The sequence below is a fragment of the Lepus europaeus genome, chromosome 18 (assembly GCF_033115175.1).
Source record: "Lepus europaeus isolate LE1 chromosome 18, mLepTim1.pri, whole genome shotgun sequence".
In the NCBI taxonomy this organism is placed as follows: Eukaryota; Metazoa; Chordata; class Mammalia; order Lagomorpha; family Leporidae; genus Lepus; species Lepus europaeus.
The window spans coordinates 38620084-38644176 of record NC_084844.1 but is presented as its reverse complement, the minus strand read 5'-3'; the positions used below and the strand labels follow the sequence as shown (position 1 = coordinate 38644176).

The 24093-nt window shown below is 43.2% G+C and overlaps 1 protein-coding gene across 11 annotated transcripts in view; it reads left to right on the top strand.

The window, feature by feature from the left end:
- The window catches only part of AP2B1 (adaptor related protein complex 2 subunit beta 1), a 159778-nt gene that overhangs the window by 59416 nt on the left and 76269 nt on the right, over positions 1–24093 (top strand). For all 11 annotated transcript variants that reach the window (XM_062175575.1, XM_062175577.1, XM_062175568.1 and 8 more), the window contains 4 exons: positions 2599–2764; positions 4498–4596; positions 14372–14631; positions 22451–22643. In XM_062175575.1, coding sequence (XP_062031559.1) covers positions 2599–2764; positions 4498–4596; positions 14372–14631; positions 22451–22643 — 718 coding nt within the window. The remainder of the gene's footprint in view (positions 1–2598; positions 2765–4497; positions 4597–14371; positions 14632–22450; positions 22644–24093) is intronic.

Here is a 24093-nt window from a genome sequence, read left to right as displayed (position 1 = left end):
TATAGCGGGTAAGAATGCTGCCCCCATTGTTGGCATCCCATGTGGGCGCTGGTTTGAGTCCTGGCTGCTCCACTTCCAATTCAGCTCTCTGCTATGGCCTAGGAAAGCAGTAGATGACCCAAGTCCTTCGGCCCCTGCACCTGCATGGGAGACCTAGAGGAGGCTCTTGGCTCCTGGCTTCGGATTGGCCCAGCTCTGACCATTGTGGCCATTTGGGGAGTAAACCAGTGGATAGAAGACCCATCTCTTTCTCTCTCTCTGCCTCTGTTTCTTTGCAACTCTGCCTTTCAAAATAATAAATCTGGCCGGCGCCGTGGCTTAACAGGCTAATCCTCTGCCTTGCGGTGCGGGCACACCGGGTTCTAGTCCTGGTCGGGGCACCGGATTCTGTCCCGGTTGCCCCTCTTCCAGGCCAGCTCTCTGCTATGGCCTGGGAAGGCAGTGGAGGATGGCCCAAGTGCTTGGGCCCTGCACCCGCATGGGAGACCAGGAGAAGCATCTGGCTCCTGGCTTCGGATCAGCATGATGTGCTGGCCGCAGCGGCCATTGGAGGGTGAACCAACGGCAAAAAGGAAGACCTTTCTCTCTGTCTCTCTCTCTCACTATCCACTCTGCTTGTAAAAAAAAAAAAAAAAAGTAATAATAATAATAATACATCTTTAAAAAAAAGAATCAGTAAAAATATTTTGGCAAAGTAATGGTGTATTAAGCATTGTATATATTTCTAAAAATTTTAGAAATGGTGTTTTTGAAGAGAAGACCATATATTTTTGCCATTCTCACAGAAAAGAGAAGGATTTTTTTTTTTTAAGATTTTGTTTATTTGAAAGATAGCATTATAGACAGAGGGAGAGACAGAGAGAAAGCTCATCCCCAAATGGCTGTAGCAGCCAGAGCTGGGCTTATCTAAAGCCAGGAGCCAGGAGCCTACTCCAGGTCTCCCACGCCAGCACAGAGACCCAAGCACCTAGGCCATCCTCCACTGCCTTCCCAGGCCACAGCAGAGAGCCAGATTGAAAGAGGAGCAGCCAACACATGAACTGGCACCCATATGGGATGTTGGCACTGCAGGCAGAGGCCTAGCCCACTGAGCCACAGCACTGGCCCCCTGAGGATGGGTTTTTCAATTTCTTAATTAAGTATGATGATGTATTAGTTACATAGTATGAAATAAGAAGGCAAATGCATTTTGTTTTTGTTATTAAGGGGTTATGACAGTTCTAAGAAAGCAGTCAGGAGTCTGGTTTAATCAGTGGAAGTAGGGCAGACAAGTGTACTATTCAGTTGTTTGCTTCTAATTTATTATACGTATCATTCTGATGTTTACAATCATGTTAGCCAAAGAGATGGTTTTAACATGATAAACAGAGCTATCTATAAAAATGAAAATAAATTTTTGAGTTAATTGTTCCTTTGGAGAAATATTTTTGTTTGTGCTTTGAGAAGAAAGAACATAAAGATACCTGTTATAAAAAGGAGAGATAAGGGGCATTGTGCCATAGGAGGTTAAGGCAATGCTAGCGTCCCCTGTGGGTGTCAATTCATGTACTGGCTGCTCCATTTCTGATCCAGCTCCCTGCTAATTGCCTGGGAAAGTAGCAAAAGATTGCCCAAATGGTTGGGCCCCTGTATCCCTGTGGGAGACCTGGAAGAAGCTCCTGGGCTTCATCCTGGTCCAGACCTGGCTGTTGTGGCCAATTGGAGAGTGAACCAGTGGATGGAAGATCTGTCTCTCCCTCTCTCTCTCTGCAACTCTGCCTTTCAAATAAATAATTTTTAAAGGAGAGGTAAGTGGATTAAGGGACAAAATTATCTGAAAATTGTTGTTTTCTAGCTCCATTTTTCTAAAAGTAAAGACTTCTGTTCCTCTCTAGAATGAAGTCAAATGGAATAATGGGAAAATTCTCGATCTAGTTGTAAGAAAGATTACTAGAATACCAAGTAGTTGTAGTATCTTACAACCACAGGTTTATTTTCCCTTGAGAAATAATGCCTGATGAGTTTTAATAAAGGTTTATGAGTTAAGTCTTAAAGCATAATTGAACAGCTGGTATTGTGGTATAACAGGTTAAGCCACCGCCTGCTATGCTGACATCCCATTTGAGTGCCAGTTTGAGTACCAGCTGCTCCACTTGTGATCCAACTCCCTGCTAATGTGCCTGGGGAAGCAGCAGAAGATGTCTCAAGTGCTTGGGTCCCCACACTCATGTGGGAGACCTGGATGAAGCTCCTCACTCCTGGTTTCAGCCTGGCCCAAACCTGGCTATTGGAGCCATTTAGGGAGCAAACCAGCAGAAGATCTCTCTCTCTCTCTCTCTCTCTATCTCTCTCTCTATCTCTATCTCTATCTCTGTCTCTATCTCTATCTATCTCTCTATCTGTAATTCTGCCTTTCAAATATAATAAAATAAATCTTAAAAAAATTTGAAAGCTAATTATAATCTTCTGACTTAATACTTATATATTTTCTTAACTATAAAAGCTTTTCTAGTTTGGTGGCTTGTTTTAGGATCCCTTGTTCATGGTTTGCTTTTAACTTTAACTCTTAAATATGTTCTTTGTTTTGTCCTCAGTAACCATAGTCTCTTGTTGCTTCAGGTATGAAAGTATCATCGCCACTCTGTGTGAGAACTTAGACTCCCTGGATGAACCAGATGCTCGAGCGGCTATGATTTGGATTGTAGGAGAATATGCTGAAAGAATTGACAATGCAGATGAGTTACTGGAGAGCTTCCTGGAGGGTTTTCATGATGAGAGCACCCAGGTAAACTTTCAGCCATCCTGTGTCCTGTGTCTGTGGGAAGACTTCAGAAAAAGTAAAGATTTGAGTGTGTATGTATTTATGTATTTGCTCAGGTTGAGCATCCTTTACCCCAAATGCTTAGAACCAAGAAATATTTCATATTTTGAGTTTTTTCAAACTTTGAACTATTTCCATGTACATAATGAGATAAATATCTTGGGGATGAAATCCAAATCTAAACATAAAATTCTTTTATGTCTCATATATACCTTATACACATAGCCTAAAGGTATTTTTATAGAATGTTTTTAGCATGCATGCATTTTGACTGTAACCCATCACTTTAAGTTGGGTATGTCATGTCTGTGCTTTAAAAGTTTCGGATTTTGGAGCATTTCAGATTTTTGATTTTCAGATTAGGGTGTCTCCACCTGTAGCATGTTGATTTTTCATCCAAAAGGGATGACCCTTTTCATTTGTATACTGATTTCTAGTGTAATAAATTTAGACCAGTGGTTCTGAAACTTTAATGAGGATTAGAAGCACCTGGAGGCTTGTTAAAGCCTCTGGACCTCTGGTCTCCACCATGTCTGACTCAGTAGGTCTGAGATGGATCCAAGTTCTTGCATTATTTTAAAAGGTCTTGGTCCAAAACTGCACTTTGAGAACCACTGGTTTACAGCCTAAGTCACCACTTTTTATTTCCTATAGACTAAGGACGATCATACATTTCTATTAGTAGAGGTTTGGCTCAATACAGCAGGGATTTTCACCTCCAACTGCAGGGAGAGGGAGAGGGAAAGGAAGAGGGAGAGGATAGACTCCTTCCTGTTGCCCATCACTCTCCCCTACCACAGTTAAAGCTACAAGGCTAGAGAAGCAGACACATCAGTAAGCTGCTTGGTATTTGTACTCACAGCAAATAGAAGTTCATGTGTATACTCCACCATAGTGATTTTAAGAGACATAATACAAGAAATATGTATACAAGCCAGTAATTTTGTTACTCAGTAGCTGTGATCTGACATAATTCTACTGCCTTGGATGTTGCTCCAGTATGACAGATGATTCCATAGTTGTCTCAAAATTGTAGCTTTTCATAGTACTAAATAATAAAAGACTTGGTCAGGAGCTAATTTTATAGCCATCAGATTTTAGCATGTATTATTTTTAAAGATATTTTTATTTGAAAGGCAAAGTGAAAGAGATCTTCCACTCACTGGTTCACTCCCCAAATGGCTGCAACAGCTGGAGCTGGACCAGGACAAAGTAAGGAGCCAAGAACTCCATCCAGGTCTCCCACATGGATGGCAAGGACTTAAATACTTGAGCCATCATCCAGTGCCTTCCCAGGCACATTAACAGGGAACTGGATCAGAAGTGAAATAGTTGGTGATTTGAACTGGCCCTCTTATGTGGGATGTGAGCATCCCCAGTGGCTGCTTAACCTACAGTGCCCACCTCCAGTTATTTTAAAAAGTACGTGTGATTATCTGGCTGAGAAATGACTAAGGAATTTTTGCTGCGCAAAATGTAATTTCAGGATAGAAGGCTAGTGAGTTTTCAGTTGAATACCCTTGTTTTTGAAATGAATATCTTTGACTGTTATTGTTGAATTGGCTGAGTTTCAACTTTTTGTTTCTTAACCAAAATTAGAAAGGACTTATATTGGTTCATAATTGATAAGATACCACTTTGGAAATGATGACAGGAAATACAAATGTCTTTTGCTTTATCAAATTTTCTCTATTTAGGTGCAGCTTACTTTGCTTACTGCCATAGTGAAGCTGTTTCTTAAGAAACCATCAGAAACACAAGAGTTGGTCCAGCAGGTTTTGAGTTTGGCAACACAGGTAAGAAATCTGGAAAAAACATGGATTGACATGTATTATTTGAAATTATAGAGAATTATTATACTTGAAGATTCACATGGGGACATTTTATTTATTTGAGAGAGAGGCAGTTAGTTCCCATCCACTGGTTTACTTCCCAAATCCCTGGAGCAGGTCTCTCACAAGGGTGGTAAGCGCTCTTACCAAAATCAGCGCTGAGCAATCCACTGCGGCCTCCCAGGGTATGCATTAGCAGGAAGCTGGGTTTTGGAATCTGCACTGAAGCTTCAACTTAGGCACTCAGACATGGGGTGCAGGCATCCCCAGCCAGCACCTTAATGGCCACACTAAATAGCCATTTCCATTTGGGGAAGTTATAATTGAAAGAGATGTAAGATTTATTTACTTACTTATTTTTTATAAAAGGTTTATGGCACATTAGCATGGAGCTAGCTTAGAAGCAGAGAAGCCAGAACTCAAACCAGCATTCACATGGGATGCTGGCATTGTAGGCAGTGGTTCAGCCTGCTACACCACAATGCCGGCCCTAAGATATAGCCTTTAGATCCTGTTAAAATATTAAAAGTGTTGCTCCTTGGAGCAGGCATTGGGCGCAGCAGGTAAGATGCCGCTTGGGATGCCTCATCCCATATTGGAGCACCTGGCTTTGAGTCCTGGCTCAGCTTTCAATTTCAGCTTTCTGCTCATGCACACCCTGGGAAGCAGTAGGTCGTGTCTCAAGTAGTTATTTCTCTGCCACCAGTGTGGGAGGCCTATCTTGAATTTGAAGCTCCTGGCCCAGCCCCAGCTGTTACAGGCATCTGGAGAGAGAACCAATGGATGGAAGATCTCTGTCTTCTGTCTGTTTTTGTCTCTTAGGCTTTGAAATAAATAAAAACATATAAAAGTTTTTTTTTTTTTTTTTTTAATTTATTTGACAGAGTTAGACAGTGAGAGAGAGAGATGAGAGAAAGGTCTTCCTTCCATTGGTTACCCCACAAATGGCCACAACAGCCAGAGCTACACCAATCCAAAGCCAGGAGCCAGGTGTTTCCTCCTTGTCTCCCATGCGGGTGCAGGGGCCCAAGCACTTGGGCCATCCTCCACTGCCTTCCCAGGCCACAGCAGAGAGCTGGACGGGAAGAAGAGCAGCCAGGACTAGAAGCCAGCACCCATATGGGATGCTGGTGCCGCAGGCAGAGGATTAACCAAGTGAGCCATGGCACTGGCCCCACAAAAAAAAGTTTTAAAAAATGCCTCTTAGGGCCAGTGCTGTGGTGGATAAAACCGCCGCCTACAGTGCTGGCATCCCATATGGGTGCCGGTTCGAGTCCTGGCTGCTCTACTTTCCATCCAGCTCTCTTCTATGGCCTGGGAAAGCAGTAGAAGGTGGCCCAAGTCCTTGGGCCCCTGTACCCGCATGGGAGACTGGGAAGAAGCTTCTGGTTTCGGATCTGCACAGCTCTGGACATTGTGGCCATCTGGGGAGTGAACCAGAGGGTGGAAAACCTCTCTCTCTCTCTGCCCTTCCTTCTCTTTGTGTAACTTTGACTTTCCTATAAATAAATAATTCTTTTAAAAAAAAATAATAATAAATGCCTCTTAACATGTACCACTGAATTAAGATTGGTTGAATAGCTTTTAAATGGGTTGTCCGAGGACAAGTGTTTAGCTTAATTTCTGGTCCGGCTCTTGGCTCCTGCTTCCTATTGGCGCACATCTTGGGAGGTAGCAGTGATGGCTAAAGTATCTGGGTTTCTGCCACTTCCATGGGATCCTGGATTGAGTTCCTGACTCTCAGCTTTGGCCTGGCTGTAGGGATATTTGGGGAAGCTCTCCATCTGTATTCCAAAAGGAAGGAAGGAAGGCAGGGAAGGAGGAAATCAGTTGACTGACTCCAGCTTTCATGACAGTTCCTGAAAATTGAACTTAGATTGGTTAGTGATTTTGAAGGATGTATTTATGTCAGAATGACATTGAGTTTGATAATACGTTGTCCTGGTGACTTTGCCGCACTTTTCAAATGAAAGTACGCTGTAGAGATGGTAGATGGCTCAACAAGGTCTCATGGTGCTGTCTGCTATAGGGGTTGCCCTTTTCTTGGAGATAATTTTAAAGCACTCATGCTGCTTACTTGAATTATTTGATATTTTTGGCCTTCCTTGGAATTACATGTTATTTTTGGTTAGAAGAAAAGAGGTTCTGATGTTAGGAATGTGACACCTGGCCTTAAAGAATAGGTTACCATTTTGAATCCATAAGAAATCAAAATACTTTTTCTAGGGTAGCTATTGTAATGATTATTGGTATGTCATGATTTAATAATGTTCTTAATTGAATTCTAGAACGCTGGCTTTACCATGTTCTCTGAGTTAAGATGTGTATCTGCACATGGAGTCTAGTTCAGATAATTTATCATTTTTCCCTTTTTCATCTCTTTATAATGGTGTACTATAAAAATTCAGAACCTTACCATAGTACTCTGCCAAGTTCTGAGTTGTCATTTTTCCTATCATTAACTTTACATCTTTAAAACTTATTTGTAAGAGCTCTTTGAAGAATTTTATTTTATTTTATTTTACAGCAGAGTGGATAGTGAGAGAGAGAGACAGAGAGAAAGGTCTTCCTTTTGCCGTTGGTTCACCCTCCAATGGCCGCTGCGGCCAGCGCATCTCGCTAATCCGAAGCCAGGAGCCAGGTGCTTCTCCTGGTCTCCCGTGCGGGTGCAGGGCCCAAGGACTTGGGCCATCCTCCACTGCCTTCCTGAGCCATAGCAGAGAGCTGGCCTGGAAGAGGGGCAACCAGGATAGAATCCGGTGCCCCGACCAGGACTAGAACCCGGTGTGCCAGCGCCGCAAGGCGGAGGATTAGCCTGTTAAGCCAGGGCGCCGGCCTGAAGTGTTTTTTAAAAAACTTTTTCAGCTGTTTTCCTTTGCCTGATGCAAAACAATATGCATAACTGGCAAGGAAATTGTTATTTAATATTATCTGTACTGAATTGAGTGTTCTCAACTTCCTGTGTCTAGACCCTTGATTAGTGCCCTGCGGGCTATTTGTATCTCTGTTAAGATGAATTCACGGGGCCAATTCTGTGGCTCAGTGGGTTAAGCTATGGCCTGCGGTGCTGGCATCCCATATGGTTGCCAGTTGGATTCCTTGGACCCCTCTACTCAATGTGGGAGACCTGGATGAAGCTCCTGGCTTCGGCCTGGCCCAGTCCTGGCTATTTGGGGAGTGAACCGGCAGATGGAAGATCTGTCTCTCCCTCTATCTGTGTAATTCTTTTTTTTTTTTTAAAGATGTGTTTGTTTATTTGTTTGAAAGGCAGAGTTAAAGGGAGAGAGATCTTCCATCTGCTAGCTCACTCCCCAAATGGCCGCAACAGTTAGAACTGGGCCAGGCCGAAGCCAGGAGCTAGGAGCTTCTTCTGTGTCTCCCATGTGGGTACAGAGACCCAAGGACTTTGGCCTGCTTTTCCAGGCACATTAGCAGGGAGCTGGATTGAAAATGGAACAGCTGGGACTAAAACTGGCACCCATATGGAATGCCGGCTCTGCAGGCAATGGCGTAACCTGCTGTGCCACAGCACCAGTCAGTCCCAATTCTGACTTTCAAATAAATAATCTTTAGGGAAAAAAATAGATAAATTCAAAGCAATTTTTTGCACTGTTTTCATATTTTAATTTTAAACTCCTTTAAGTGATCATAAAATTGTAGTAGTATTAATATTCTGTCTAAATTTCTTAACAATTTTGGCCTGGCTCCCTCTTTGCTCACCTGTAAATATTCAAGTAAATTTTTAAAAAATATTTATTCGAGAGGCAAATTTATAGACAGAGAGGGAGAAGACAGAGAGGAAGGTCTTCCATCCACTGGTTCATTCCCCAAATGGCCACAACGGCTGGAGCTGGGCCATTCCAAAGCCAGGAGCCAGGAGCTTCTTCTGGGTGTCTCACGCAGGTACAGGGGCCCAAGCACCTGGGCCATCTTCCACTGCTTTCCTAGGCCATTAGCGGAGAGCTGGATAGGAAGAGGAGCAGCTAGGGTGCCGCAAGCAGAGGCTTAACCTACTCAAGCAAAATTTTTTTTTTTGTTTTAAGCATTTCCTTTGTTTCCACAAGTTCTCTGTCCTATCTCCACCTCCATTATCTATTAAGACCTATTGTGTTAGAATGTAATGATAAGTATAGGAGAGCTATTTTTTGGATTCTTGTTAGAGTTCAAACTCAGTTTTACTGCTGCTTAGTAATTACGAAATTTGGCCTAGATAAAGAATTTTGGGAGGATTGCTTACAAGGTACAAATGCCACACTGTTCTTACAGATAAGCCTGAAATTCCTCTTTGAATTAAGCCAGATTCATAGGGAACTATGTACCTGGACTGCGTTGTATTTGACACCTGATGGAATTGCTTTCACTGAATTACACTGGTACTGGCAGCCAGCCTATATACAGTAAAGGTTGTTAGGAGAAAATACCTCTTTGGATCTGTTGTAAGCTTTTATCCCAGTTTGTATTTTCTTCAATATGAGACCTCATCAAATTCCTAGCAAGTTTTGGATTTTCCTGTGTATTGGTATGCAATTGACTCTTCTGAATAGCTTACTCTATGAGGTTTCTTTTTCATACTACTTGTTCTAAACCTTAGAATCAAATTTAAGGGTCTTCTATAGAAAATGTGTAGGTAATTTTGGCATGTATTTTTCTTTTTCCCTCCCTCTTTCCCTCCTTCCTTCCTTCCTGTATTTATTTATTTATTTATTTATTTGAAAGTCAGAGTTTGCGGAAAACACAGATCCCCTCCCCCCATCCACTGATTAGCTCCCCAGATGGTCCCATCCATGAGGGTTCAGCCAGGCCAAAAGTGGGGAGCCAGGAGCTTCTTCCAAATCTCCCACTTGGGTGCAGGGCCCCAAGCATTTGGGCCATCTTGTATTGCTCTTCCCTGCCATTAGCAGGGAGCTGGCTGGGAAATGGAGAAGCCAGGACTCAAAACCAGTACCCATAAGAGATGCCAGCATCACAGGTGGCAGTTTTACCTGCTATGCCACAATGCTGGCCCCTGGCATGCATTTTTCTGCCTCTGGTTGTAATTCATTGTCTCTAGCCATAGATGTATTTTCACAAACTTTGCTAAATCTTTCTCCAGAACAGGGAAAGGTATAAAAAACAATCAGGGCCAGCACTGTGGCTCAACAGGCTAATCCTCCGCCTAGTGGCGCCGGCACACCGGGTTCTAGTCCCGGTCAGGGCGCCGGATTCTGTCCTGGTTGCCCCTCTTCCAGGCCAGCTCTCTGCTATGGCCCGGGAAGGCAGTGGAGGATGGCCCAAGTGCTTGGGCCCTGCACCCCATGGGAGACCAGGATAAGCACCTGGCTCCTGGCTTCGGATCAGCGCAGTGCGCTGGCCACAGCACGGCGGCTATTGGAGGGTGAACCAATGGCAAAGGAAGATCTTCCTCTCTGTCTCTCTCTCTCTCACTGTCCACTCTGCCTGTCAAAGATTAAAAAAAAAAAAAAAAAATCAGACATTCTTCTTTCTAGACTTTTAGTACAGGAACTAGTGTAGAGTCTTAACAGCAGTCTTGTGTATAGTGCCTACTGTGTATCAGGCATTCTGTTAAGCACTTTTTTTTTTAATTAGTTAATTTATTTGAAAGAGTTACACAGAGAGAGGAGAGGCAGAGAGAGAGAGAGAGAGCGAGAGAGCGAGGTCTTCCATCCGATGATTCACTCGCCAATTGGCCTCAACTGCCAGAACTGCGCCAATACGCAGCCAGGAGCCAGGGGCTTCTTCCGGGTTTCCCATGTGGATGCAGGGGCCAAGGACTTGGGCCATCTTCTGCAGCTTTCCCAGGCGATAGCAGAAAGCTGGATTGGAAGTGGAGCAGCTGGGTCTTGAACTGGCGCCCATATGGGATGCCAGCTCTTCAGACCAGGGCATTAACCCGCTGAGCCACAGCGCCAGCCCCCCCCCCCCTTTTAAATTAATTTAAAGCACTTTTCATATTCTCAATCCCAATATGGGTTGGTCCTCCTACCATTCTTGTTTTACAGATGAGAAAACTGACACAGAAAGGCCTAAACTCAGGTTGCCTATTGGCAAGGTCCACAATGTTGTCCGGCCTCTCTAGTTGGAAGTTCCAAATGACTTTGAAAGTACATTTTCCCTGCTGGAGGCACTAATGTGCATATGCCAGTACATATAAGTGTGTTTGCTAGTTTTAAGGTCTTCATGGGTTTTCTTTTCTTTTCTTTAAAAAAAAGAAACAAAAACCCTAAAGGCTGGATCCAGGAGCAGCAGCAGCTTCTTTTTTTTTTTTTTTTTTTTTTTTAAGATTTATTTATTTTACCCAAAAGTCACAGTTACACAGAGAGAGGAGAAGGAGAGAGAGAGAGAGAGAGAGAGAGAGAGAGAGAGAGAGAGGTCTTCCATCTGCTGGCTCACTCCCCAGATGGCCACAATGGCCAGAGCTGTGCTGATCTGAAGCCAGCAGCCAGGAGCCTCTTCTGGGTCTCCCATACGGGTGCAGGTTCCCAAGGACCTGGGCCATCTTCTACTGCCCTCCCATGTCACAGCAGAGAGCTGGATTAGAAGTGGAGCAGCCAGGCCTCGAACCATCGCCCACATGGGATGACGACACCGTAGACAGAGGCTCCATCCGCCATGCCACAGCTCTGGCCCCTTCATGAGCTTTCATTTCATATTTGGCTGTAAATAATAAGCAATTTCTCTAGGTTTGCCTTTTCTGACAAATTAATGAGATCTGAGGAGTTAAAAAGAGTAACCATACCTCTGTAAGTTTTTTCCCCTTCTCAAGTTTGTGAAATAAGAACCTAATATTGGGGCTGGTGTTGTGGTGTAGCAACTAAAGCTGCCACCTACAATGGTGACATCCCACAATCTATCTAGGCCTAGAGACCACCATCATCAGAATCACCTGAGCTGCTTTTTAAAAGTTCCTAAGCCCTGCTTCTGATATAATGAATCAGAATCTCCGGTGGGGCCCTGGGTTCTGCACCTGCAGTGGCTTTTCTTGTGAATGTTAGTGCATATTATAGTTTAAGAAATACTCTTAGCTTCAGATGTTTGATGCCACATCCTGTATCTAAGCACCAAGATTTAACTGATGACAAATACATGAACAATCTCTCAGCAGCCTGCTAATGTGGCCCTGGGAGGTGATGGCCATGGCTCATGTGGTTGGGTTCCTGCCACTGCATGAGAGACATGAATTGAGTTCCCAGGTTCTGGCTTTGGCTCCAGCTCAGTGCCAGCCATTGCATGCATTTGAGAAATGAACCAGCAGATGGGAGCTCTCCTCTGCCTTTCTCTTTGCTTCTCAAATAAATTTTTAAGAAGTTTTGCTTTTTTTTTTCTTTAAAAATTTACTCTTAGAGCTTGCTTGATAAGAATTGTTTTCAAGCTTCTCTGCAGAAAATCTTTTGGGCTAGCAATAGAGTAATTTCAGAACCAAATTTTCTGAGTCACCAAACACTTAATGGCAACTTAAGAACATAAAAACTTTGTTTCCTTGTTTGTCAGGCATCTTTAATTTTTAAAAAACTTTACTTATGTTTGTTTATTTGAAGATGGAGAAATGCAGAAACAACAAGCTCCTATTGTTGGTTCTCTCCCCAAACACTGGCAACAGCTACGGCTAAGGCAGGCCAAAGCCAGGAGCTATGAACTCAGTCTGGATCTCTCAAGTGGGAGATAGGGACCCATGCACTTGATCACCTGCTGCTTCTCAGTGCATATTGACAAAAAACTGGAATCAGGAGCAGAGCTAGGGCTTGAACCCACATACCAGGTATGGGGTGTGGGCATCCCAAGTGGCGTCCCAGCTGCTGTGCCAAATGCCTGTTCCAGTATCACAGGTCTTGTCAAGGCCTGACTTACTGTGGCCTGCAAGTGAATAGGGAGGCAGTGAAGGGCAACCCTCAGAACAATAGACTTGTTCTTCCTGGTCTCCACGTGGGTGCAGGGGCCCAAGGACTTGGGCCATCTTCCACTGCTTTCCCAGGCCATCAACAGGGAGCTGGATGAGAAGTGGAGCAGTCAGGATAGGGATTGTCATCCATATGGGATACCAGCAATCCAGGCAGTAGCATTGCTCACTACACCACAATACCGGCCCCTAAACTTACCTTTAAACTGTTTTTTTCCCATGAACTTTCTGAAGTGCCCTTCAGAAAACATGTGTCAATATAGAACGTGACTTGGAGAACTATACACACACATACACACACACACACACACACATAGACAGATACCACACAGCTTATCACAGCAGTTTGGAGGATAGCAAGGGGTTAGATTATTGGGGGAGATTTCTTTTTATATTACACGGTTCTAATAGTTGTTTAAAAAAAGGTTTAAGGTATGAGCATGTAGAAAAAAATTTTTAAAGATTAATTTTACTTATTTGAAAAGCACAGTTACAAAGAGTGAGAAACAGAGAGAGAGAGAGAGAGTGAGCTTCCATCCACTGGTTCCCAAACGGCTGCAACAACTGGGACCAGGGGAGGCCAAGTCCAGTAGCCAGAAGCTTCTTCGGGTCTCCCAAATGGGTGCAGGGGCCTCAGGACTTGGCCATCCTCTGCTGCTTTCCCAAGCACATTAGCAGGGAGCTAGATCAGAAGTGGAACAGCCAGGACTTGAACCAGTGCCCATATGGGAAGCTGGCATTGCAGGCCATGGCTTAACCCTCTGCACCACATCACTGGCCCCTAAAATTATTTTTAAACCACCCCAACTTAAAACAAGAGTACTAAATTCAAGTGTCATCCCTTTTGGAAGCACTTGGTTATCTGTTCTCTTTAATAGTTTTTTTTTTTTATTGTTTAGATAATAGTATCTCTCATACTATATTGTAATAGCTAATATTTTGTGAGATCCTTAAAGTCAGTCAGTGTGGGGCTGGTGTGGTGGCATAGTAGGTTAAGCATCTGCCTGCAGCACTAGCATCCCATAAGGTTGCCTGTTTGAGTCCCATCTGCTCCACTTCCAATCCAGCTCCCTGCTGGTGGCTTGGGAAAGCAGTTAGAAGATGACCCAAGTGCTTGGGCCTCTGCACCTGTGTGGGAGCCCCAGAAGAAACTCCTGGCTCCTGGCTTCGGATTGGCACAGCTCTGGCCGTTATAGCCATTTGGGGAGTGAATCAGCAGATGGAAGACTCTCTCGGTCTGTAACTGTGCCTCTCAAGTAAATAAATCTTTAAAAAGCAAACAATAGTTAGGCACTGTGTGTTATCTCACTACTTCTAGGCCCTAGCCAATGTCTCCATAGGAGATATAAAGTACAAATGAAATATATGTTAAAATATAATATCTTTTATGAATGATCTTATTGATACTACAGCAGTTTAAAAGAAACATTTGTATGTCCCAGACCATCTCAATCCATTGACTTTTACTAGATTAACTTTTTTTTTTCCTTTTCTCAACTTCCTTTTGCATATGAGTCTTAGGACTAACTCATCTCAATTTAAATTCTTTGAAATGTTAAAAGTGGACAATTCCTGTTCCTACATCTGTTTGTAAAGAAAACCATAATGTCTTTAAATCACTCATGTAAATAGATTACCTTTTTGCAGTGTAAAAAAAAAATTCTTTGAAATGTTAGAGATGATGGAATTATGATTGTATTGGAACTATATTGAATCTAAATGAGATATCTTAATACTGGCAGTCTTCATACATCACTGTAGCATTGCCTTGATAATCTGGTAGTTTGGGTTTCTGGATGAAGAACAGTTCCATCTAAATCTTTTTTGCCTTTGTCTTTTTGTTAGGATTCTGATAATCCTGACCTTCGAGACCGGGGCTATATTTATTGGCGCCTTCTCTCAACGGACCCTGTTACAGCCAAAGAAGTAGTTTTGTCTGAGAAGCCACTGATCTCTGAGGAGACAGACCTTATTGAGCCAACTCTGCTTGATGAGCTAATCTGCCACATTGGTTCTTTAGCCTCTGTGTACCATAAACCTCCCAATGCTTTTGTGGAAGGCAGTCATGGAATTCATCGCAAACACTTGCCAATTCATCATGGGAGGTAAGCAGGAAACCAGGTTTGAGTGAGAAATGACTGTTTACATAGAGTTGGTTTTCTGCCTTTTGTAGCCTTTGAAAGAACTTGCTTTGCATTTTGCAAACCTAATACTGTACTGCCCTGGGGGTTTCCTCTGAACAGGAGTGGTTACACAAACAGTGCATAAAAGACTCCTGTTTGTCCTAATCTAAGAGAATAGAAACCTGTGATTGTGAAAAATGAGTGATACAGTCTGAAAGTTGTTTAAAGCTCCATTAAGATGAGGCTAGAAATAGTCTTAGAGTTGAAAATTCTGTGTGGTTTTAGTTTTTCAATTACTGTTTTTTTATTTTTTATTTTTTTTACCAAGTTAAGTTGATTGTATCAGTGAGAACATTCTGTTATAAATGGGATGTCAGGTGACCTAGAGCTCTTGTTTTGTAGCTATCTTTCTTTTTTTTTTTGCCAGGCAGAGTTAGACAGTGAGAGAGAGAGAGAGAGACAGGGAGAGAGTTATAGACAATGAGAGAGAGAGAGAGAGACAGGGAGAGAGTTATAGACAATGAGAGAGAGAGAGAGAGACAGGGAGAGAGTTATAGACAATGAGAGAGAGAGAGAGAGAGAGACAGGGAGAGAGTTATAGACAATGAGCGAGAGAGAGAGAGAAAGGTCTTCCTTCCGTTGGTTCACTCCCCTAATGGCCGCTACACTTTCTTCCCGTCTCCCATGCGGGTGCAGGGACCCATGCACTTGGGCCATCCTCATGTGCCCTCCCAGGCCACAGCAGAGAGCTGGACTGGAAGAGGAGCAAACTGGGACTAGTACCCGGCACCCCATCCGGGACTAGAACCCGGGGTGCCGGCGCTGCAGGCGAAGGATTAGCCAAGTGAGCCATGGCACTGGCTGCTATCTTACATTTTTAATTAAGGAGAAGTACTCTAATAAACTCTTTATAATATTAGCTCAGTCTTTTCAGAATCTGATTCCCTCATCAATCATAATAAACCTAAATCTCAGTAGAATTTGGTTCCAACATAGTTAAGATAATTTGACTACCACTGAGGAAAGTCTCCTGCCATTATGAATGTATATTGCCGTTTCAATGGTTTGTGAGTGGCCAGAGAATAAGCTTTATTGCTTTATAAATTAGTGTAGTCAAGTATTTTGAGCTTTATTTAAACAATCTGTTGACACAGAAAAACAAGCAAAAAAAAAAAAAAAGATTGTCCCAAGAAAATGATAATTAGTCTTTTATAGCCTTTAACTCTTTAGGTTTAGGTTAGGTTCTGCGATTTTAACCCCAGCTGAAATGTGTAGCTTCTTAAGGATTAGATCTTGTATTAAGTTGGGATGTTTCTCCTTAATAGGCACATATGTTCAGCATTTTCTAGGTAAGACTCTTTAATTTGTAAATCTGTGCTTCAAGTTTTGATACTATTACAGGTTTTTTGTTACTTGCCTATGTAGCCATATTTATATACCATTTAATCTACCCTTCTCTTGATGTCTTTTGAACCTCACATGGGAAGTAGAAATGAAACTCAACCAACAAAAGCAGAACTTTTTTGAATGCAAGGAAAGATCTAATATTTAAATTATCTGCACAGAAACACAACCTGTTACATAAAGTCTTTATCTAATAGCCTTAAATTGTATCCCTCACAATTCCTTATTTGACTTCTCTTTGGATAAACTCCTTTTTGTCCATTTATGTTAATTTTGTTTTTAAAGAATATGCAAGGCCGGCACCGTGGCTAACTTGGCTAATCCTCCACCTGCAGCGCCAGCACCCCGGGTTCTAGTCCCGGTTGGGGCACCAGATTCTGTCCCGGCTGCCCCTCTTCCAGGCCTCTCTGATGTGGCCAGGGAGTGCAGCGGTGGATGGCCCAAGTGCTTGGGCCCTGTACCCCATGGGAGACCAGGAGAAGCACCTGGCTCCAGGCTTCAGATCAGCACGGTGTGCCAGCTGCAGTGCGCTAGCTGCAGCGGCCATTGGAGGGTGAACCAATGGTAAAGGAAGACCTTTCTCTGTCTCTCTCTCTCACTGTCTAACTCTGCCTGTAAAAAAAAAAAAACAAAAAAAAACAAAAACAAAAAAACCATACAAACAGGGGCCTGTGCAGTGGGGTAGCGGGTTAAGCCACTACCTGCAGTGCCTGCATCCCATACGGGTGCCAGTTTGAATCCCAGCTGCTTCACTTCTGATCCAGATCCCTTCTAATGCTCTTGGGAAAGCAGCAGAAGATGGCTCAAGTGCGTGGGCTCCTGCACTCACTTGGGAGACCTGGGTCAAGCTCCTGGCTCCTGGCTTCAGCCTGGCCCAGCCCTGACTGTTGTGGCCATTTGCAGAGTGAACCAGTGGATGGAAGACTTCTTTCTCTCTCTGCCTCTGCCTCTCCCTCTCTGTAACTCTACCTTTCAAATAATTAAATACATCTTTTTAAAAAAATACAAATATAAGAAAAATCTCCTTTGATACACATAAGGATGATACATTGTCACAAAAATGTGCCTATAATAGTACTGAAATTACCTTTCTTCTGTAGTGTAAGATTAATAAATGATACACTTCTGACAAGAAATAGATCAACACTTGAAAACCTTATTCTGGGGCTAGCATTATGGCACAGCAGGTAAAGCCACCTGCAATGCCAGCATCACATATGAGTGCTGGTTCAAGTCCTAGGTGCCCTGCTTCCAACCCAGCTCCCTGCTAATGCTCCTGGGTAAGCAGAGAAATATGGCCGAAATGCTTGGGCCCCTACCCAGTGTGGGAGACCCGGATGAAGCCTGACCCTGTTCTGGCCCTTGTGGTCATTTGGGGAGTGAACCAGCAAATAGAAAATCTCTTATGTTCTTTTCTCCTCCCCTCCCTTCCCCTCCCCTCTCCAATTCTGCCTTTCAAATAAATTTTAAAAGTAAGATAAAACAATAAAGCCGTATTCTGCACCTTCCAAAGGTTAAAAATGTCTACTTTACTTGGTCTTTTAAAATGACTTGGGAAGGGAGAAATATTTTTTACTTGATATTAATTCTGCTGTCAGCTGTTGTATGAGGGTGAAGTAGTAAATAGTTTGTATTTTAGAAAAAACAGCATTTTTAAAAAATATTGCTTTGATGACAGTTATGTAGTTATTTGATCTTTTAATTTCATATACTTTTTTTTATTTGACACATAGAGTCATAGATAGTGAGAGAGACAGAGAGAATGGTCTTCCTTCCGTTGGTTCACTCCCCAAATGGCCGCTACAGCCGGCGCACTGTGCCAACCTGAAGCCAGGAGCCAGGAGCTTCCTCCGGGTCTCCCATGCAAGTGCAGGGACCCGAGGACAGGCCATCCACTGCTTTCCCAAGGCCATAGCAGAGAGCTGAATTGGAAGTGGAGCAGCTGGAACTCTAACTGGCACCCATATAGGATGCCAGCACTGCAGGCGGCGTATGCCACAGTGAGGGCCCCAGATATATTCTTTAAAAAAAAAAAAAAAAAAGATTTATTTATTTATTTGAAAGAGAGAGGCAGGGGCAGAGAGAGAGAGTGGGAGAAAGAGAAGTCTTCCATCCGCTGGTTCACTCCCCAACTGGCTGCAACTGCCAGAGTTGAGCCAATCTAAAGCCAGGAGCCAGAAGCTTCTTCCAGTTCTACGCAAGTGCAGGGGTCCAATGACTTGGGCCATCTTCTACTGCTTTCTCAGGCCATAGCAGAGAGCTGGATTGGAAGTGGAGCAGCTAGGACTTCAACTGGCGCCAATATGGGATGCTGCTGGCACTGTAGGCGGTGGCTTTACTTACTAGGCCACAGTGCTGACCCCTCTTTTTTTAAAAATAATATGTATGTATTTATGGATTTTAAAGTCAGAGTTACAGAGGTAGGGGAAACAGAAAGAGAGAGAGGGATCTTCCATCTGCTGATTACCCCCCCCCCCCAAAATGGCCGCAATGGCCAGGGCTGGGCCATGCCAAAGCCAGGAACCAGGAACTTCATCCAGATCTCCTACGTGGGTGCAGGGACCCAAGGACTTGGATTGTCCCCCACTGTTTTCCCAGGCGCGTCATTAGGGAGCTGGATCCAAAGTAGAGCAATCAGGACTTGAACCAGCACCCATATGGGATGCTGATACTGCAAACATTGGCTTAACCCACTGTGCCACAGTGCCAGCCCCCAAAAGAAAAAGATGTGGTGTTTTTTTTTGTTTGTTTGTTTTTTAAGATTTATTTATTTAGCTGAAAGCAGAATTACAGACAGACAGATGGAGAAACAGAGAGAGAGGTCTTCTATCTGCTGGTTCACTCCCCAAATGGCCACAACGGCTGGAGCTAGGCTGATCCAAAGCCAGAAGCCAGCAGCTTCCTCTGGGTCTCCCACATGGGTGTAGGGGCCCAAGCACTTGAACCATCTTACGCTTTTCCAGGCCATCAACAGGTAGCTGGATCAGAAGTGGAGCAGCCAGGACCTGAACCGGTGCCCATATGGGAAGCCAGTGCTGCAGGTGGAGGCTTACCCTACTAACACCACAGTTCCAGCTCCAAGATACATTCTTTAGAACAAGATGATCTACTTTCATGTAGCTCATTTTATTCTCTCATGTTACTCTTTAAGATATATATTTCTTGCTAGGTGTGTGTGGAATCACTTCCTCTTTTGACTTCTTTCTTAATATTTTAATATATTTGGTTCCTTCTCCTCTTTCTTGACTTTTTCCCCTAAGTCATCTCTGATTGTTTTTGTCTTTAATCTTTCCAGTTGCATGTTTATTCTCTTCTCTGATCATTTGTCTTGGTGACATCAAAAATCTCAGTCTGAATATTGTGTTTCTGTGCCCCTCTGTTTATTCTCTTTGGACACTTATTTACTAACCCTTTCTTTTTTTAAAGATCTATGTATTTATTTGAAAGTCAGAGTGACAGAGGGAAAGGGAGAGATCTTCCATTTTCTGGTTCACTTCCCAAATGGCCACAGTGTCAGGTCCCAGTCAAAAGCCAGGAGCCTGGAACTCCATCCGGGTCTCCCATGTGGGTGCCATGGCCCAAGTATGTAGGCCATCTTCTGCTGCTTTCCCAGGTGCCTTAGCAGAGAGCTAAGTGGAGCACCTGATACCTAAACTAGTACCCGTATGGTTGCCAGTGTTGCAGGCAGCAGGTTAACATGCTGTGCCACAGCATTGGCTCCTGTTAACCCTTTCTTTCATTGATATTACAAGATTTTACCATTCGGCCATATTTTCATTTGATCCTCGCTAAATAAAACCCTATATTTAAGTGGTATTTTGAGGAGTAAGAAGAGTTAGCAGACAGTTAGGAAGGGGTCCTGTGGGAATAAGGAGCCATGGTGATACTTGCCATCTGCTGATTAGACAAAAGACATTGCCCAAGAAAATAAAAGATTGATGGGAACACAATGGGTCCAATACCCTAGTAACCATATGAGAAACTAGGCTCTGGCATTATACCAGAACATACCACAAAGCAGCATGTCACAAGTGCTTAGCAACTGATCAGGTTGGCATAACCTGCCTTAACTGGTCAGGTCAACAGTATTTCTCAACTATCACATCTCCCAAGTAGTCAACACAGTAATGTTTGTTCACTGGTCAAGAACCATGTCCACTACACAGGAGACAGAAAAACCAAGCAGACACCTGATGTACTGAAACTATGTAGAATAAAAAATTGACCAATTGATAGGCACTCTCATAGAAGCTCCCAATACCCAGACCTTGATGGACCCTTCCCTTGGGGACCCCTCCTGGCAAACAGAAATCTGTTTCTCAATAAAATCTGCTTTCACTTGATTGTTCACTTGTTTTTCGCTTGCCTCCCACCCCCTGATTACTGTCCATGGCATAATTTTTTTTCCCAAAAATCTATTTATTTGAAAGGCAGAGTTACCAAGGAGGGCGAAGCAGAGAGAGAGAAGAGAGGAGGGGAGGGGACTGGAGAGGAGAGGAAAGAGACAGACTTTCCTTCTACTCACTGGTTTACTCCAAATGGTCTCAATGGCCAGGGCTGGGCCAGACTAGACCTAGGAACTTGGGCCATCTTCCACTGCTTTCCCAGGCCATTAGCAGCGACCTGGATCAAAAACTGAGCAACTGGGACTCAAACTGGCACCCATGTGGGACACTGGCATTGCATGCAGCAACTTTATCCACTAGGCCACAGCACTGGCCCCTGTGTCATAATTCTTCAATGCTGTGAGACAAAGAAATGACTGCAGACTTCTCTAACAATATCATTATCATTTTATTAATGAGAAACCTTTGTTTCAGAGAAATTGTCACTTGCTCATAATTACGCAAGTAGTAATTAGTGGAACTAAGACTTGATCTGTTAGACTTCTGATTCTAGATCTCCTGTTCTTACCACATCACCGTCCTGTCCCTATCCTTGGTGATTTTACCTAAGGTGTGTGTATGAGTATATGAATTTCTCCCCAAATTTACTTCTTCAGCAGTCATTGCCAGTCCTTGTCCTTAACTATCTGTTGGACTTCCCCACTTGTTTTTCTTATTTGAAACTTAGCAGAGTAGAGGACTGTGAGCATCTTATTTTTCATATCATCCCTCCCCATAGATTCTTTTAAAAAAAAAAAAAAAAGATTTATTTATTTATTTATTTATTTGAAAGGTGGAGTTAGAGAGAGAGTGTTTGCTTCTGTCCTGTTGTTCACACTTCAGATGGCTACAGTGGCAAGGACTGGGCCCAAGTAGAAGCCAGGAGCCTGGAGTTTCATCTGTGATTCCCATATGGATGCAGAGGCTGGAAGACTTGGGCTATTTTCTGCTGCTTTCTGGGGTGCATTAGATGGGAGCTAGATCGGAAGTAGAGCAGCTGGGACTTGAACCTGTACCCAGATGGATATTGGCATCACAGACAGCATCTTAATCCACTATGCCACAATGTTGCCCCCCACCCATGATTTTTTTATAATTTACATTTTATTTGGGAGGAGATACATACACAAAGATAGAGAAATCTTCCATTCACTGATTCATTCATTCCCAAAATGTCCATAGCAGCCAAGGTAGGCCAGCTTGAAGTCTGGAAATCAGGTCTCATGTGGGTGACAGGGGTCCGGTTACTTGATCCGTCACCTGCTACCTCTCAGAGTATACATTTTCAGGAATCTGGACTCAGAAGCAGAGCTGGGACTTGAACCCAGGCACTCCCTATGGATGCAGGTGTCCCAAGCAAGCAAGCAGTGTGCTGATAGCTGTGTCAGACACCCACCCCTCCTCTATGATGATTAGGGTCATCACTGATCTTTTGCATCTTCTTTTTTGTTTATTCCCTATTGTTTGATTATTCATTCTCCTTTCTCTTCTATGTTCATCTCTTGTCAAAACCTATGTAGTTTTATTTGTAAGAATGCATTTGTGCCGGCGCTGTGGCTCAATAGGCTAATCCTCCGCCTGTGGCGCCAGCACACCAGGTTCTAGTCCCGGTCGGGGCGCTGGATTCTATCCTGGTTGCCCCTCTTCCAGGCCAGCTCTCTGCTATGGCCTGGGAGTGCAGTGGAGGATGACCCAAGTCCTTGGGCCCTGCACCCGCATGGGAGACCAGGAGGAAGCACCTGGCTCCTGGTTTGGGATCAGTGTGATGTGCTGGCCACAGCACGCTGGCTGCGGTGGCCATTGGAGGGTGAACCAACGGCAAAGGAAGACCTTTCTCTCTGTCTCTCTCTCACTATCCACTCTGCCTGTCAAAAAAAAAAAGAATGCATTTGTTGTTAATTGAATTTTTATGCTATCTTTTATAGTTATATATCTAACATTTATATGTTGCCTTGTTGTTGTATCTCAGACGAAACTGATTTTTTTTTTCTCTTGTTTGTATGTGACTGCAGCACTGATGCAGGTGACAGTCCTGTTGGCACCACAACTGCAAGTAACCTGGAACAGCCGCAGGTTATCCCCTCTCAAGGTGACCTTCTGGGGGATCTTTTAAACCTTGACCTTGGTCCTCCTGTCAATGTGCCACAAGTATCTTCCATGCAGATGGGAGCAGTAGACCTCTTGGGAGGAGGACTAGATAGTCTGGTAAGCATCCTTTTTCCCCATTTCTTTTGGTTATTTTTAGTTCTTCATATGCTAGAGAGTTTTAAATTATTCAGCTTTTTAGAACTCGATCTTTCCTTGATGAGCAGTAATGGCCTTTGAGAAATGACAGGATTATCTGTCTTTAAAGAGTTGATTATAATACTGTTCATCATACAGGGTATGTCTGCTAGTATATGAGATTATTTTGTTGTCTTGTCTCTAAATAGAACTTTTGATATTCAGTAATATTAATATTTAACATCTTTTCCAGATTTTATTATTGCTCCTGCTTAACTCTGGATAACCCCCTGTAAATTCTTTTGACCTAGACTGCATTAAAGTGACCTCTTATACATCATCTTATTTCAAGACTTTCCAACCTCTTTTTATATTTTATTGGTTTATACCTGTCTAATTCTAAAAAGGTTTTCAGACAGCTATTTGAGCCATTTTTATGTAAAAAAAAAAAAAAATAAGTACCTTTATTACAGCTGGAAAGGACTCCACCTTCTCTGCCCTGTCATACTTCCAATTTAATTAGCTTCCAGGATTCTAATACTAAAAGGCTCCAATGACCAGAAATATCTGTGATTATGTATCACCAGTGAGGACCAAAATTATTTTTTGTTGGTGTATAGATAAATGAGAAATACTAAGGGATGACCTGTAATCTGTGGAGCAAAGGCCAGAAAAATAACTGGTCTCATGACATGGCTCTCTGCTCACTACTTAACTCTGATGGAATTAGAGAACCTCTTATTGAAATGCTTGTCAACCTGATGGTTATAAAGATGCCCCACAGATTGATTTATTTTCTGACATCATTGGGAGGCAGATACCATCAATACAAAAATACATGTTCTTAGCGATTACATAAACAAAGCAGCCTCCGTTTCTACTATGCATACTGGCATCTTCTGCTTTCTGAGCGGTATTGTGTCTGGGGTTTATGCCGGACAGTACAGGACTGTTTATTTTTCAGCTGGCAGAGAGTCTAAGGAAATAGGGTTACAGTCATGTTTCTGTGGTTTTTGCTAATGGAAAGTCACTACTTCCAGAATCTCTTTACTGACCAAGCTGTGTACTTTAGCTTATATTGACAGAAATGAGCACTCCTGTTGTCTTTCTTGGGAATATAAGCATTTGCTTTTCATATTCATGTCTTTAGTAAACAGGATTGATTTCTGACACAAACGGAATGGCTTCCTCATGTGATCATTCTGCATTTTTTGAATAGCCTCCTTCCAGACCCAGGGGACTGACAAATGAATATTTAATATTTCTGGAGGGACCCAGGAATTCTCTGTAAAATTAAAATAGCTTTTTGGGCACTGGGTTCTCGTCCTGGTTGCTCCTCTTCCAGTCCTGCACTCTGCTGTGGTCTGGGATAGCAGTGGGCCCAAACGCATGGGCCCCTGCATCCACTTGGGAGACCAGGAAGAAACTCCTG